General features: G+C 33.3%; 1 protein-coding gene across 3 annotated transcripts; it reads left to right on the top strand.

Annotated features, from left to right (window-relative positions):
* The first annotated feature begins 1,276 nt into the window (after positions 1-1,276).
* On the top strand, positions 1,277-11,365 carry LOC140794604 (uncharacterized). 3 transcript variants are annotated; one of them, XM_073146697.1, is made up of 9 exons: positions 1,277-1,427; positions 1,825-1,877; positions 1,964-2,051; positions 4,409-4,476; positions 5,433-5,573; positions 8,165-8,206; positions 9,810-9,931; positions 10,664-10,765; positions 10,853-11,365. In XM_073146697.1, exons 2-9 carry the CDS (start codon positions 1,862-1,864, stop codon positions 10,979-10,981), a joined length of 708 nt encoding a protein of 235 aa, XP_073002798.1. In that variant the 5' UTR covers positions 1,277-1,427; positions 1,825-1,861; the 3' UTR covers positions 10,982-11,365. The 3 variants fall into 3 exon arrangements, with proteins under 3 accessions (XP_073002798.1, XP_073002799.1, XP_073002801.1); XM_073146700.1 differs by having other exon boundaries at positions 1,288-1,427; positions 1,833-1,877; XM_073146698.1 differs by lacking the exon at positions 1,825-1,877.
* Positions 11,366-12,578: the final 1,213 nt, after the last annotated feature.

Below are 12,578 nucleotides of genomic sequence, written 5' to 3'. Positions count from 1 at the left end.
GAGTTATCACTAACTAGTCTTAGTCATATATTACAAAGTTTCACAGGGAATTCTTGATGTTAATAGCCAAAGTTCTTCCATACAGAAGAATCAGTATGATGTGTTAGTATTTTATCCTTTATATATATTCTTCGTTATCCCAATCTATGATTGTTATTTTAGAAGACATGAATAGTCTTTGAAGTATTTGTTTAATGGGAAAATATTTTAATACATCTCATACTTGAATTTATTTTTATTAACAAGATATACAAAGAATGAGAAGATTATTTCTTAATTTGTATTTATCTATTAATTGGATAAAGTGGAGATAAACCAGAAAGATTTATCATGTTATAACCATGTTACAATTGGATAAACTAGAGAAAATATAGTAAGTTCAGATCTGGATAAGATAAATACAAATAAATTATTTTTTCACCCTCCTCACTCTTCTAAAATATGTTTATGTTAGTATGTAATTCTTATATAAAATGTTTTATATTTTAGATAATTAAGATTATATTTGACATTTTCATAAGCTCAACATCAATAAGATCAATTTAAATATTAAGTTTTAAGAGGTAGATTATTAGGTAAATAGGTTTGTGATGAGGCCTAGTTTTGTTAAATACTTATAAAATTTTCTAACTTCCTATCTCAAGTAATTAAATTTAGTTATATTAATTAAAATTTATTTTAAAACTACAGTTATAGCTCTTCGTGGATTTTTTTATTAGAACGTTATATGCGCGTGGTGTAATTTTATTATGGCCTAATTGTGCAAAAATTATTTTTAAATAATTGTGACTAAAAAGAATTTTTAAAATATCATAACTACCACCAAAATCAATGTGATCTTACAAAAATTATATTTCATTAGTTAAATATAACTAATCATTATTAAAACACTACTTAAATTTAAAAAAAATCTATTTTGCCCTTACATAAATTATTTATAATAATTTAAAAACTGTAAAATATTATACCCAGTACCAGTATCACATTACAACAAAAAATATTTTTGTTTAATTATATTTTACATTAATTTATGTGTGTTGCTAACTTTAATAATAATCTGTTATGAATATTTTCTTGAAAACTAACGATAAGAGTCAAAAGAAAATATAATAGCATTTGTGTTATTTTAAAGAATGCAACATCAATTATGAAGGTTTAGAAGTTTTCATCCGCAATTATGTAAAAAATTCAAAAATAAACTTATTCAAAATTTACTAAAATCAAATTAAAATTAGCATTATTTAAAATAAAATTCCTAATTGATTGATTTGGCCCATTTGGGTCTGTGCTTTGTTCTCTCTCACCCTCCTCCGTCTCTATTTCTCAGCTATTTCTCTTATACTTCCTCCCTTTCGCACCACCACCACCACCGCCGCCGCCGCTGCCTCCCCCACCGTGCCTCAGCTCCGACGGAAGCAGCTCCTACGGTATATACTCCTGTCCACTCTTCTTCTTCCTCTTCATCTCTCTTCTCTCTCTCTCTCTCCTCTCTCCTCCTCCTCCTCTTCCCCAACCCACCGGCTGCGCCGCTCCCGCCAAAAACCGCAGCGATGTCTGCCACCCCTCCAGACCTCCTCATTCTCTCCTCTCTTCCTGCTCCTTTTTTTCTTCTTCTTCTTCTCTCTCTCTCTCTCTCTCTCTCTCTCTCTCCCCCTCTCTGTCGTCAACTTTTTTGGTTTTGCAAGGACCCGTTTGATATATTTTGCCAAGGTCTCGATTTGTCTTAAGACATCCTTGCTCTCAAAGCGGACTCTTGTTACAATTTCCATAATCCATCTACCTGCTAATGAAAAATCCTAATCTTTTTCTTTTCCTTTAATCGAGGATTAAAGATCATCGAGGCTCTCTTCTTTCTTCGGCAATGGAGGAAGCCAAAAGTCAGTTATCTTCCCCTCATTTCATTGATTCTTATATTAAAATTATTATTCAAATTCTTTTAACCGATCTCTTTGCTCGTTTTCAGTTCCCTCATTATCAGTTGACAAGATGGAGGAGATTCTGTTTGATGCGGAGCAGAAGATTTCTCGCATCTTCTTGGATTTCATGACAAAGTAAAGGATGAATATGCCCCTAATATTTTCTTGATTTCCACTGCATTTATTGGTTTATTTCTTATTTCATTATAATGATTTAGGTATTCAATTTTCTAGTATCTTCAGAATGTATTTCTGTCATTCAGTAGTCATAGTTTCTTTCTATTGGAAATTTTTTTGCCTCAGTTTGTGTAGTTACTGTTCAATAGGATGTACTACTGATGATCATTTTCACAAATGTTCTGTAGCTTTTAGTATGGTAATTTGGTAATGCCGTGCTATTCTTCCACTTTCTGAAGACTTAGTCCTGTTTAATATCTTTTTGTGCTGAAGTCTCTGACCAATTGAATACACTTGTTCTTATATCTCGTACATTATTTAAAACCTTTATTACATGAAGAGCAGAGTGACTGATGTATGTTACTTGATGTAATTATGTTTCTTTAATCTTTATTAATTGCATTTGAGTTACTAGAGGTTTAGAACTTAGACAGATAGGATTAACATCTCTGTTACATGTGTTATTTATTCTTTTTCTCATTAGTCTTTTCCTTGTATTCTTTGTGATGAGTACAAGTAGTGCTGATAGCTTGACAAAGTTATTCTGACTACCTTTCTATTATTTTATTTACATTTTCTTCCCTTTTACCATTTTACAATTTAAATTGAAAAGAATGAGATGGTGGTCATGGGGAGATTTAGCTCCTCTATCTTAAATTTCACACTCTGTCATAAAACCACATTCATGTTCCTTTTTACTAGTGGCCCTGTCATGGTAGGACATGCTATGGAGAATCTATAACATCTTGCGTGGTTCTACCATTCATTGAATGTTGTTTACAATAGAAATGATGGCAAACGTAGTGGAGAGAAAAAGATGGAGGAGAAAACAAAGCGAAGAAAGGAATGGGGTTTTACACCTCCACCCTAAAACTGGTTTCAGACCAATTTTCTCAAAAGAGCAAAGTCAAATAATCTTCATTAATTTCAAACGAAAATACAACAGATCTATATATATAAACCTACAATAAGAAATAAGTAAAAGAGACCCTAAATCGAAAATAAACAAAAGACACCATAAACAAATAAAAATACAAAATCGATCATAACTAAATTTCTATAGGGGGATCATCAACTGTCGGTACCTTTTGCGCTGGTACACACGCCATTGAATCCTATCAGTGATGTCCACATCAGGAAATCAAATCAGATATAATTTTGGATATTCTATGTACACTGATGCTTTATTAGCATTAGTTCTATTTCTTTTAGAGAAATATTTTAATTTTTTGGTACATATGATAACAAATGAACAATTCAAGTTTTGTATATCAAGGATTGCCATGTTAGTGATACGTGTCTTGTCGATATCCTGTCGGCACCCCCAAGTGTGCCACCAACACACTGACTCACCTTTAATACAATTTTAGGGGTTTTATACATATTTTAGGTTCTAATATATGTATTAAATCCTAAATTTAGAGTCTTATCATTAGATAATATTGTAAATGACCCACTTTATGTCATTTCTAATTATGTTGAAATTTTAGTTCAAAACTATAAAATTTGGATTCAAATCAACTTATATAGAGTTAATCTAACATGTTAATTTGAATATATCTGATATATTAATTTCATATTTTTTTAAAAATCTTGGGCAATATTTGGGGAAGTCAAATTTTCTTTGATTATTATATTTTGATAAGCATTTTCTTATAGACCTAGCTTCAAGCTAAATCTTTGTAGAGTGACTCTTACAAATGAAAGATCTAGTAAATTAAGCTAGATCTATTATTTGTATACCTTAAATTAATTTTACTTTTTGATAGGAATGGGATTTGAAGAAAAAAAAAATCCCTCCTAAATATCCAATCCAAGGATGGTCATGTTGATACCCGTTTGGCATGGCATGTGCCGGTTCAGTATGCCCTTGTGATGTGAATCAGGTTAGATCGGATCACATCAAGGGGAGATTGAGCTTAATGGATTGAGTCTAACACAACTTATATAATGTCTAGATCATATGTAACTTGTGTTATATACAGACAGAGAACACTTCAAGAAGCTTTTAAACTCCAATGTCCAATTAATAATCCTTCACATTCTTCCCTATTAGATATTCCATGATTTTGATAGTGCTTTTTTTGTATGTCTATCAGCATAACATAGGATGTTTTCCTTTTAGATTCTGATATATCATATTTCTAGGTGATTTCTTATCTAATAATTTTTTAGTACTTAATTGGTAGTGTTGGTTTCAAGTTATATCTTTCAATTCATTGGAGCATCTTTCTTTACATTTCTACATTTTTGCTGGGAATAGTTGTGCTGTTGTAAATTTGAACTCAAAAGACTTAAGAGCCTATGTTTTACAGGATTGCGAAGTTTGAGGAGCTAGTTGATTTGGGAAAGCGGTTTCTTATGAGATTTTATCAAGAGGTTGGTAAGTATTTTGATATCTTATTTTTCATTGACAGAACTTGTGATGAGACTTGTAATATGCATTACTAACGTCCGAGAAGGTTTTCAGTGTAGTTAAACTTTTACATAATTGAAGGAAATTTATTGCAAACTGTTCTTTCATTTGGGAGAAGATTGAAGGAAAAATGGCTCAGTAAACCTTTTTCTTGTCCAAAGTGCTGATCTCAGGAGTTTATAGCATAAAATTCTCTTTTTTGCAGTACTTATCTTGATCAACAATGAGATGGCCTTCTAATGATTTAGTGGATAGATATGTCATATATGGCTTTTGTATTCTACAAGTGAACTTTTGCTCTTATCACTGTCCAAATGGAGATTGTTGGAATGATGTAAGGAAGTAGAAAGGGATTGTAAGTAGCTGTGTCATCTGAGGAGGAAACACAGGTGGAGAGGGAGGTCAACATAACCTCTTGTTTTTCTTGTAAATTCTATGGTAATGACAATTGGCCAATGTGTGAGGGTTTTCTTGGTATACTCCTCTTTCGTAGGCTACAGGGCTTCACAATGTTTTGAAGATCTTATTGAAAAGAAGTGTTACAAATTGTTAACAGTGTAAATATTGATCTTCTCTAGCTAGCATTCAGTATCATTGAAACCTTCGTACATAAATTATGCAAAATTGATATCATGTGTAGATCAACATAATTAGTTCATTTCTTTTAAATTTCTGTTATTGAGTTCTTCATACTCATAGATCTCAAACAACATTTGTCTGCATATCCATTTAATTATGTGGATATGTAAACTAATTTCTATCTCTTGTTTTTTATTTTATTCTTCCTTTGTATATCTTCTTATTAGTAATGCATCAGTAAAACTTTTAACACCCTCGAGGTACCTAACCTAATCTATTTAGATCATACTTGCTGTTCTCTACTTGCGTCATACATGATATAATGACTTTCTTCATGTGAGCAGAATATTTTAGAAGGCCGCATCTTGATAAGATATCAAAAATGGTGGGTGAGATAATCAGATCTAATTCGACTGGCAGAATGAAGGCATATGTTGAAGCTGGGTGCAATCATCCACACCAAAGTCTCCAAAATATAAGCCAGTGTGAGTAATTGTTGTTCTAAATATTTTGTCAAGTGTAAAAATGAGGTTATTAAGTTGCAATGCATATTTATTTAGGCTAGTTAATGATTACTTGTAGAAAATTGTTTGCAGAGCTACTAAATTGTCTCATAGAAACTATTCAAGTAAGCAAATCATGATTTTTAATTTGAGGTTTGGATAGTTATGATTTAGAGTTTTAGACTTATTTGATCCTTAATTGATTGTTTAACTTAGGTGAGTCTTCTAGATTCTTGATCTCTGATTTTTTCTAAAAGTCCATGCACTAGTCATTACAAAAGGGGGTTACAGTGAAATTCGAAGGTGGATTAGTCCATTCAGACATGATTGGTCTCGAATGGCTAGACTGGCTAAATTGTGAGCAACGACATTTTTCTACCTGCTCGAGTAGGATACTCTAATATTGGAAAAGAGCTCTATTCACTTGATACAATCTTAGATAAGAGAAGAGATAGTCCACTCAACATACTTAGAATCCCCGTTAATAGCCTTGGCTACCCTAACTGAGTCACTAAAAAGCCATGCATTCTTTGGTCCACATTTACAGGAGATTAAGGATCGCTCTAGCTTTACCTTCCAGAGTGTTTGCACAGTGGTGGAGGAACACCGTTTTCACCAAACAGAAATAACTTGGGAGAGAGTAGATGAGTATATTAATGCCACCACTACTATCAAATTTCCAAGCTGCATTCACCCAGTAGATAAAATCACCATCTTGACAGCAAGAGGAGCTGATGCAGGTCTCGGTTGGTGTCTCGACAGTAATGGATTCGGCTTGAGAATCTGCATCCACTAATTACAAGACTGTTGCTGTTCTTGATTTAGGTGCATAGTGAACATAATTAAACTGCTTCACTTTGTATCAATTTCTGTTTATGTTTTAGAAAAATAAGATAGTTTTTGGCAGGTGCGTTTGAACGCAAATGGATGGCGTTCGAACGCCTGACTTGTGTTCGCATATATAGAAAATGCATTTTGACCATTCAAACGCCTGATCTCGCATTCGCACATACAAAGAACACTTTTTGACTGTTTGAACGAGCAACAAGTAAGTTGAATCGTAATAGGATTTTTTTAGGATTTTTGGATGGTTGGCTAGCCTCCAAGTATGTGGAAAAGCAACCTCTTTAGATTATTGAACATTGAAATTAGTTTTCATCTAGGCTTGAGCCATCTTCTCTGTCCTCCTTCCTCCATCTCGGAATCTATTTCTTGTCTATGGTCGAGGTTAATCCTCAGTCGCTTCTCCTTTCTCTCTCTAGCGACCAGCCATACCTAGAAGCTGCCTTCTTCCATCTCATCTAATTGTCATTCCATGTTTGTTAAATAATAATTATAGAAATTAAAGAATGGCAAATGACAAAAGTTAATTGATGATGATTGATGAATATAAAAAAAAAGAAAAAAATGGGTTTTACATGTCACATCATGTTTGTTAAGAAAATTAGTAAAGTTAATTTGTTAAAGATTGATAGAAATAGAAAAATTTTAAAAAAAATTGTCTCTATATTAGCACATGATCGGCACGAGGCCATGTTGGACGGCACGCGGCCATGCCGGATCGGCACGGGGGTGTGCCACTGACACACCCCGTGCCTCTACCGGCATGGGACGTGCTGACCGGCACGGCCATCCATTGTTTTAGCTGTGACCCATATAGTTGGGAAGGGTTTAGAAGTTCAGTAATATACAGAACATCATGGTTAGCGCATGATAGAATCGAAAAACTATTCTGATTCATAATTGTAGTCTTCCTTTGAGTTCTAATTAGGCTCGAGAAACGAGAAGAATGTATCTATATATGGAGAACTATCAAAGATTTTGCTTATATTCCATCTTTGTGTTAAGATTGGTCATCTAGTGGAAAAAAGGTCTACTCCTATATTCCAACCTACTGGTTTCATTGTGCATACTGCTTTATTATTTACTCCACTTTGCCATTTTTAGCTTCGCTTCAACGAATTCTTTTAGATACTGATCTGATGCAGCTACGCCTGAACATGCAAATTTTAAGTAATTTTTTTTAAGCTTAATCTAATGGGTGAATTTCTTGCCTAAATAGTTTCTAAATTCCTGGCAAACACTTTTTCTGAATGTAAAGGCTAACCTGGAAATAAGCTCACTGGTCTCTCAGTTGCTCTTTTTATTTTCTTTCAAAATTACAAATTCAATATATTTATGCCTTCAAACTTGTTGAGACAAAGTCATTTTTCATTGTCAATTTGATGATCCTCTAGTGAACTGGATTTTGTGAACATAGGCTATTTTTTCACCTTTTCTTTTTCACATCTTCATGCGAATGGGGTTAAGTATGCCGTTCTGGATGTAGAATTCCGCAGGATGTTCCATAAAAATTCCATTTTCTTCTTTTCCTGGTAGCTGCATTAAGAGTCCATTAGTATAAGAAGTGTCACTATAAGATCTAGAAAGTAGGACTCAAAGTAGAATGCTTATGGTGATTTAACTATGAGATACTTCCTTTATCACTTTATTGAACAATATCTTTTCTTTTTATATATTTAAGTTGATTTATATCTGATGCTTCTTGTGTTATCATGACTTTATCTTTGTAGTGCATTCTTGTGAACAAGGGCTTCAAGACCATCTGAAGAGCGGTATTTTTTTGTTAAATTTGTTGATTTCTGTTACCTATAATATCATCTTTTACTACTAGCAATTTGCTGCCTATTATTTCAACTTTCTATATCTTATATAAGTTTTGAGGGTGTTTGGCAACACTAAATTTATGGGGTAATAGGTCCAAATCTCTAGAAATTCTAATTACAGAGTTTTACATTCCTAAATGCCGCTTGGATACAAAAAGAGAGTAACAAAATACTCCACTTTTCCTCCAAAAGTCTTGTAATTTTGGGGTAAAAGATAATCTACTCTTAGCAATATAACTTTTTGCAAAAGTAATTCCCATCCGTTCTCTCTTTTCGCCTTGTGAACTCCAAAAACCACCGGCTGCTAGGATCCCTTTTAATCCAATGAATAAAGCCTTACTCAATCTTATTATATCAAAAACATTTAATCAAAGTAATTACTCTAGAAATAATTTCTAGAGTAATAACTTGGACAACCATCTAAATTCTTTAGAATTGAAATACTCTAGATTCTTATTACAGAGTTGTCAACAAGCTCTATGTGAGTTTATGAAAACAAGCATTTTTACTAATAAGTGTAGTGTATGCTTATATTCCTTTTCAATTATTGCTGACCTATATAAGGTTTTCGTGACGCATAACTGAAGATATTCTCATCTTCTACACAGAAATCCTTGAGTTCAAGGGATGAGGAACAACTGAGTATCCATAAGGAATTGTTAAGATTATAGGTAAATCTCTCTCTATATATGGATAGGTATTGCTGTTGGAAAGAGATTTGGATTAGGGACCCCCATAAATGTTAATACTTTTTAACGACTACTATTTGATTCTAATATATTTTGAAGAAAAAAAGTTCATTTTTTCCATATTCCTAAAGGAATGATAAGAACATGTTATTCACCATATTGTGAGAAAGACATGAACAATATACTATCATACCCATTTCCTTATCCCTAGACTTTCTCTGCAATCCACCTTTTCTTACAGTCTACTGACTGATTTTAGTAAGTTCATTACTCAAATTCAGGTTTTCAGTTTCATTTTTCAGATGTAATTTTAGTATTTATACAATAGTTCTTTGATATGAGGTGTCCTTTTTGCTTGCAGTTTTTAATGTATTGCTATAGTATCAATGTATTATGTAGCCCTTTTTATCGATATATATTGAATTATAATTTGCATTTCTTTTGGGATTGTGTTCTCCAATATGACTCTTGTTTTGATGTTTCACAGTAAACCAAGAAATCAGAAATATTCGTTTATGTAAAGAGAATGCTTTCTACTCATAAGGACTCTATAGGCATTAGACAGTATTCAAAGCTTTTCATAGCTTACGTGCACATTTTGAGTTTTTGACACATTTTCAAAGGGGTACATAAGACATTCGCAGTTTTCAACTGGAAACTTTGCAAACAAGCACTTTTGAAGATTATAGACATTGATGGTCATACAACGGCCTTGTCCTTTACGCCATTTTCTTATGCTACTTGATGAACATCAAACCCATTCATATAGTGCACTGGAATTTAGATTAATCTGTTAACTTTCATAAATGATTAATTCATTTATTTTTTACTGATTATATGCACATATTACATTTATCGAACAGTTAAAACCTTACTTGATGAACTTCAATGCCTCACGGAGGACGCATATGCTATTACGCAGACAACAAATGAAAGCACATCATTTATTTTAGAAAACCACATTGTTGACAGTGTCATACATGAGGTATAAATATCTAACTGCAATTCCATTATAATTTGTTGTGCAAATTGTGACTTGATTACTGTATACTGTCCAAAGGATTGTCTATGTTCTGTTTTGAGAATTGATTTGTTACATGAAGACATTGACTAAACTATACTTTCAACACGTGAATGTTGCTTTAAACTGAGATATACGTTGTGTTCAGAAGTGGTGATTAGTTGATGCTTGTTTCAACAACTACAAAATATACCAACAAATATTGAAACATGGAATTTGACAAAAAGTTTCTAGGTTGTCATTCTTTCAAAATCTCTTATCCAACCTTCCAACAAATTGCTAAAAACTAGGAAGCAATCACCAAAATTCTCTTAAACTTGGATTGTTGGAAAGATTGAGGAAGGTGCATGGAAACTGCACCTTATCAAAATATATTTACCTTTTTTTTTTCCTTCTGATTAAAATTGTCAATGATCCTTACGGTTTTGAGTTTTGGCTTAAAACTATTTGTGAATGGTCCTGAGAACAGGACCCTAGTAGGTATTCATTACAAAGGGTAAAGTACAAGTCAAACATGTCTTTATAGGTTTTATCACTTCAAACTTTGGAATCTAGGTTTTCTCTCCTCTAATGTTGGCTATTTGGACATAACTACCTATTTATCTGAATGGTTTCTCTATTGTTTTCTTTTCTTTCTGTGCTTATGTTGGTCCATTATGAATCTGTTGGGATTGGCTTTCTTTCTTTCCCATCCAGGATGAAGTACATCCTCCATTGAATCTCCAGGACAAGTCAATGTCATGCGTTTGTATGATCATGGCCATTTATGGAATGCTGAAGCTTGACTATGCTATGCAGGTTCATTTACATTTCAACTTTCATCAATTCTATGTTTAACTCGTAAGAAGAAAATTTTCATTTAGTTAACAATTGCATACACCACAGGAAAATATCATTCGCTCAGTAGCCCTTAATACACCATCGTCAGAGCTGGAGAGTTATTGTCTCATGTGGGATTTGCGTCCATATATAAATGACAGTTTCATGCAGTTAGCTTGGAAATTTGTTCCGTAATTCGCAATGGAAGTTTATAAAATCTTGGTTGAATTGATGATACACCTTCTGGTCCTTGTGGTAAATTAGTCAAGCAGAAGAAAGTTGGTACTTTTCCCAGAATTGGCCTTATTATTCAATTATGTGCAAGAATGGCAGTGCACTGAAGACAGATAAGTCAGGAAACTTGGAATCAGCTTGCAAAGTGAACGTGTGAGATGCAGATTGAATGGTTGTAGTAGTTCTTTTCCAGAAATCTCATGTAACTATGTCAATTATCAAATGGATGCGATACTTCTTATTTTCTTTTCCGTGTTTGAGCTCCAATTCGATCAGCAAAGGCTGGAGGGAATAAGCTGGTGTCGAAATATCCTAATTATAATGCAGTTATCTCGTAAAATAACAGCCCTATGTTTAATAATGCTCTGGTATGTTGTCTGCAGGGAGCTATACATTGCAACATGAAACAGAAGGCACATGTTGAAGTGGTGGTATTCACAATCTTCGCAATACATGGGAGCACAAGTGCATGTCTTTTACAGAAGATCCATTATTTGTGGATTTTTGATTATTTTAAGTCAGCTTCTAATTATTTTTTACACATCTAATTTATTTTAAAACTTAAATATGAGAGTAGGTTTATTTAGAAATCGCCAGCGATTTATATAAAAAATTGATGACTAATTCGACTTATATAAAAATTTTTATGTAAATTATTTTAGTTTAATGATTTCTAAATATAAGTTGTAAATTTTTTATATAAATTATTCTTTTGTTCAGTAATTTTTAAATATAAGTGATTGACTGAAATGGTATGGTAATTTTTTAAATAGGATTTAAAGTTTCTATATAACTAGTCGATTTTTTTTCTCTTTAGAAATCGCTGTCTAGTTAATGGTTTGATAAAAATAAACTCCTAGTTATGTACACATTCAGCTTTATTGGAAACCTCCCATGCCACAAGCGGTTTCAACTGTATAAATACCTGAAATGGGTCCTACCTGAAAGGGCATGGCATTGTGCATGTTTTGAGTTTAGCCTAGATTGCATTTAGCATCTCTTTATATTTTCAGCGATAGGTAGATGATTTATTTAAGGGATAATTTGTTACGAATCAGATTTGGAACGATCCGTTCGTAGGATGATATTGAGATTTTGACCTTGGAAGTTTTGGATCTAATGGCTTTGAAATAAAGTCAATAAGAAATCCGGATAGAAAGTTATGATCAAAATAGTGGAGCAATATCGAAGTATGGCAGAATAGTAATTAACCGATGTTGCGGCGATCGTTGGAGGGTGGTGGACGTAGACAGCCAAGGGTGGTGGTGGACGGCTATAAGATAGGATGGCTGCTGGTGGAGGAAGGTGGCTAGGGTTTAGAAGGTTGAGATGCTTCTACGGCTATAATCTACTCTTAGAAATATAAATGCGATCTAACGGCTAAGGTAAAAGATAAAGGCGATAAGAAATATTGGTTAAACTAAGATTCATCACCTTCATTCAAAATAACCTAACCCTAACTCTAGGGTTGAATTTGGAATTCGGCTTAGGGGCGCCACTATAGATTGCATGGTGGGCGGCGACAACTGGGTTCGATCATGGGTCGTGGCAGTCGACC

The sequence above is a fragment of the Typha latifolia genome, chromosome 9, assembly GCF_019914945.1.
Source record: "Typha latifolia isolate L0001 chromosome 9, TyphaL0001v2, whole genome shotgun sequence".
Lineage (NCBI taxonomy): Eukaryota > Viridiplantae > Streptophyta > Magnoliopsida > Poales > Typhaceae > Typha > Typha latifolia.
The sequence above is the reverse complement of the archived record's forward strand: the minus strand, read 5'-3'. Positions and strand labels throughout refer to the sequence as shown.